Here is a 4860-nt window from a genome sequence, read left to right on the forward strand (position 1 = left end):
CTTCTTCTCTCTTTCTTTCTTTGTATTTTTGGTGTTTCTAGGCGAGCTCCTGTAGCAGTGGTGGGTATGCACAGGGAGAAGAAGAAGAAGCAATTATGCGAGATAAGCTGTCTCCTGAGAAAGGCTCTTGTTCTTCTTCTCTCTCAATGAAGAAGAAGAAGAATAAGAAATCTGAGAATGAAGAGGTTACCTCACATAGGAGAAAGCGCCAAGCAGAAGAAGATGAAGAAGGAAAGTCTCGACAATGTAGAGGAGAAGGAAGAGAAGGAGGAGAAGAAGAAGAAGAGCAGCTTGACTTCGAGGACCCCTTTGACGATGAGTTCGACGAAGAAGATACACATGGCTTAGAAGCCTATGGGCAGGGCAATTCCAGCGAAGAAGAAGAGGACGAGGAAGAAGAAGAAATGAAGGAAAAAGATGAAGAAAGCCAAGAAGTAAACGGAGAGGTACCGTCGTACAAGATGATTAGCTGCTATATTTCACGCGTAACCCATCTATAGCTGTATAGACACACAAATCTAGACTGCTGTCTCTTGGTCTCTTTCTCTCTCCATGTGGGAGTTGCTATGAAGGTGCATGTATATCTCTAGAGTCTAGAAGAATGAATGTGTATCTGCCCTATATGTGTTCTGGAGAAAGGATTTGATCTATTAAGAAAAACGTCCCTACGCGATCTTAGATCTCTATCTGTCCTCTCTCCACTCTCGTTCTCTTCTCTTTCTTTTCTCAGGGTTCCTCTTCTTCTTCTGCTAAGACAAAGAGTGTTCGTGCATGGAGGCCCGGCATAGATGAACTCTCGCCAGGTAAAATTCAACAGAAGCTTTGAAGACCCACGCAACATAGGAAAGATTAAGAAAAGGAAAGAAATACACGCCAATCCCATAGGATCTCTCTGTCTCTCTCTCGAGGAAACAAAGACTGAAGATCTACTGGTCTCTGATTTATCTATCTATCCATCCTTAATCTGTCTATCTATCTCTAATCTATCTATTTATCTTTCAACTTCTTGTCTGTCTCTAATCTATCTCTCCATCACTAATTTACGTATCTATCTTTAATCTGTCTATCTTCAATTTATTTCTAATCTGTATATTCATCTTTGTATCTTCGAGCTATCTGTCTTTCGTAGAGATAGGGCTAGGCTCATCTTCACCTTTCCTTGTCTTCTTCTTATGCCTCTTCTTCTTCTTCTTCTGCGCTGTCTCTCTCCTCGTTAATTTCTTTCTCCTCTCGAAAGATGAGAAAAGTCTGAAGGATCGAGTCATTCCTTTTTCTCTCTCTCTCTTTCTCGTCGCCCTCCTCGTCTTTGCATTGCATGCATCCCATCTTCAATACTCCATGGATCTTCAATAGCCACTCTATCCTCAATAGTTCATCTATCTATCTATCTATCTCTCGACTCTTTCTCTCTCTCTTTCTATGTATATATATCTATATAGATATGTACTGACGATGACTCTCTATAGACGTATGTGTGGTCGTATCTAGGTGAATGAGAGAGATGAGATAGATCGCTTTAGTTTTGCAGAATCTCTTCTTTCTCTTCCTTTCTTGTTTCGATCTCTTTCTTCTCTTCTGTTATTTCTTTGTAAGATGAGGAGCTTGACTACGACAGTTCGGCGTATGAGATGCTACATCGAGCTACCATGGAGTGGCCCTGCCTATCCTTCGATATTCTCACACAGCTAGCAGGGGGAGCAGGAGAGGCAACTGCGGTAGGAAAGAAGAGAAGAAAAGAACGAAGCGATAAAATGAACTCATACGACAACTAGAAGAGACAAAAAGAAAAGTCATCAGTGGATAAGAGAAAGAACAGAAGAAAAGAGAAGAAAGAAAGAAAGAATGTGAGAGAAATCGATCTATAAGGTGGATCAAAGATAGATGATAGATAGACTAAAGATAGGCCAAAGGTATAAGACAGATGCTTTCATAGAGCTTGATCCTTATGAAAAGAAGAAGAGAAAGACTTCCTCATTATTCAAGGGTTGTCTAACAGATGGATCTCCATGGTATATCTCTCTCTTTATCTCTATCTCTATCGGTACATCTCCAACGATCGTCTACCGCCTAGAATACCAAACCAAACAGTCTCCCGCCCTCTTCTTATCAACTTTCTTTCTTTCTTTCTCACTCTTTCTTTCTTCTTGCCTCAGTGCCAGGCTATGGTGTCTTGCAAACCTCCGTATACAGCATATGTAGTAGGAGGGACACAAGCAGAGAAGTCTTCGGGCAACCGCCTCTTCGTCATGAAATGGAGCGATCTCCATAAGACCAACAAAGACGCCAGAGATAGCGACGAAGACGAAGATAGCGATGGAGACGACGACGATGATGATGTAAGACAGGCAAAGAAAAGAGAAAAAGAAGAGGTGAAGAAAAGAAGAAGTGCGGTGCTTTTGTTTTGCTTGCAGTTCTTTCTGTTCGTGTCGGTGTACATACAGCGTGTGTGTGTGTGACGGTCTAGGATGGAAGGGAGGATGACGGGAGGCAGAGGAACGTGTAGCCGGATTATCTATCTATCTCTCTGCATGCACTCTCTCTCGCATTCATTCTCCGGTCGTCCGTGGGACTCCCATACATGTAGATAGATAAACGAGAAAGAAGGGGAGACTAAATAGATGATTGCTCTGCTCGGAAAATGCAAAGAGAAGAAGATAGAAGGAAGAAGAGAGGGAGAGAGGGAGTAAGAGTCTCTCGCTGGGTCCGCCTCTGCTTGTTGATTTGCTTAGTCTCCCACACTAGTCTGTAAAGCATGTAGAGAATGAGAGATGTCTCCATCTATCTATCTATCTATGTGTCTCTCCTTAATCTATCTATCTATCTACCTAGACTCTGTACGAGTATCTTCTCTTTCTCTTTCCTGCCTTCATGTATCTTCTGTTTACGGGTATAGATGTATTCCCTTCAAGCCCTCTCTTTTCTTAGGAGAAAGCAAGAATTCATTCATTCATTTTCTTCTTTTTCTCTTCTGTAGCACTTGTTGGACGAAAGAAATGCGGTAGATAATAGACATCTCCTTTCTCGATCACTGACGCGAATGAAGAAGAAGAAGACTCCAGAGAGAGAATGTAGACGCTTTCTTCTTCTTCCTTCTCCTACGTATTCTTTTCTATATGCCCTTCCTCTTCGGTTTTTTTTTCCTCTTCTTCTTTCTATGTTTCTCTTTGTCTTCTTCCCCTTCCCTCTCTTCTTCGTCTTTTGTCTGGGTATCTATCTATCGTCGTCTCTTGTCTTCTTCTTCTCTTTGTTCTCTCTTTCTCTCTGTTCTTCTTCTTCGTCTTCTTCTCTTCGTTCACTTCCTCCTTCTTCTTTTTCTTTTTGTCTTTTCTGGTGTTCTGTAGAGTGTGGAAGGGTCAGAGGAAGAGCCAAAGTTTGACTTTCGCATTCGGGCTCATCAAGGCACCGTCAACCGTCTACGATGCTGCCCTCAGGTAACTTCAACATAACAAGAAAGAAAGAAAGAAAGAAAGGAAAAGAAGAAAGAAAGAGACAAGAAAGAAAGAGATAAGGAAGAGCTAACACAGAACAAAGTCTCTCTTTCTCAGTCTCTTGCTTTCTCTTCTTCTTTTCTATGTACTCTTCATCAAGAGCCCGATCATCTCTCTCGACTCCTACGAATGGATCCTCGATACACCCCCCCTTCCTTCCACCTCTATCTTCAGTCTATCTTGTCTTCAGCTTGATATATCTAGATCTATCTATATATATATGTATACATCGCTGGACAGGTATATCCATCGGTTAATAGTGTCTGAGACATATATATACATGTATGTATGTGTGTGATGTATCTTCAGGAATATGTAGGACAGGGAGTGGTCTTGATCTAGTAGTAGAAGAAGAGAGCTAGTACATGTATATAATGTATAGGTATATGTATGACTATGTATGTAAGTGGATGTGTGAATGCGTATCTCTTTGGTGTGTAGGAGCAGTAAACTTAGGAAGCGTCCTATGAAATTCCAGAGAAAAAGAAAGAAAGAAAGAAAGAGACTGACTTTTCTGTCGAATAGGTCTGACTGGTTTGACGTCTACATCATCTTCTCTTCTCTGAGTGTTCTATATCTTCCGTCCTTTCCTTGATATACTTGTCTTCTTCTTTTCTATCTTCTTTCTTTTCTTCTTTCTGTGTCCTCGACATGTCTTTCTCTGAGTGTATTCTCTAGTGTTTGCGCTTCTATTCGGTTGACTGGCGTGTAGATGAATCGATTAGTAGCGACGTGGTCGGATCGAGGGGAGGTGAATGTCTACGACATTCAGCAGCAGATACTACGCCTTGACGACCCCGGAGCTCCAGGTATCCGTCCACACACCCATACCCAGGCACCTCATAGCAGGAGTAGTCGTAGGAGGAGAAGAAGAAGCAGCAGGAGTCCTAGCAGCATTAGTAATAGTAGCACTTGTCCCAATACTATTACTACTACTAGTAGTAGTAGAAGTAGTACGAATAGTAGCGGTAGTCCCAAAAGTAGTGCAAGTAGGAGCGGTGATACCAGTATTAGTAGTCTAAGTACTACTGTCACTAGGAGAGTGGTAGTTGGGGGGTATCGATTGATGAGGAGAGAGAGGACTGAGGGAAGACCGACGGCTATATGGCTCGAGGAGGTGCGTCGATGCTCTCGACTCCTCCCCCACACACGCCGCCATCGATTGACCTATCAGCATTCAATCTCCGCTTCTGAAAATGTCCCTCTCTCTTTCTTTCTGTCTTCCCCTTTCTTCTTTCATTCTTTCTTTCTGTTGGGGTGTAGTGACAGTAGCCGATAAGGATTATATTGAGATAGAGATCGCTTCAAGAGTCTATAGATAGATAGATAGATTAAAGATAGATAGATAGATAGGTTAAAGATAGTTAGATAG

The 4860-nt window shown here is 42.1% G+C and overlaps 1 protein-coding gene across 1 annotated transcript in view; it reads left to right on the forward strand.

The window, feature by feature from the left end:
* Positions 1-4476, forward strand: part of CSUI_007120 (wd g-beta repeat-containing protein) — a gene marked incomplete at its 3' end in the record, with an annotated part of 6475 nt that extends 1999 nt beyond the window's left edge. The window contains exons 2-7 of the mRNA XM_068067270.1: positions 42-446; positions 731-803; positions 1594-1715; positions 2154-2336; positions 3342-3431; positions 4201-4476. Of these exons, the coding sequence (XP_067920758.1) occupies positions 42-446; positions 731-803; positions 1594-1715; positions 2154-2336; positions 3342-3431; positions 4201-4476 (1149 nt within the window). The remainder of the gene's footprint in view (positions 1-41; positions 447-730; positions 804-1593; positions 1716-2153; positions 2337-3341; positions 3432-4200) is intronic.
* Between the last annotated feature and the right edge of the window lie 384 nt (positions 4477-4860).

This window comes from Cystoisospora suis (assembly GCF_002600585.1).
Source record: "Cystoisospora suis strain Wien I chromosome Unknown contig_3679, whole genome shotgun sequence".
Taxonomy (NCBI): domain Eukaryota; phylum Apicomplexa; class Conoidasida; order Eucoccidiorida; family Sarcocystidae; genus Cystoisospora; species Cystoisospora suis.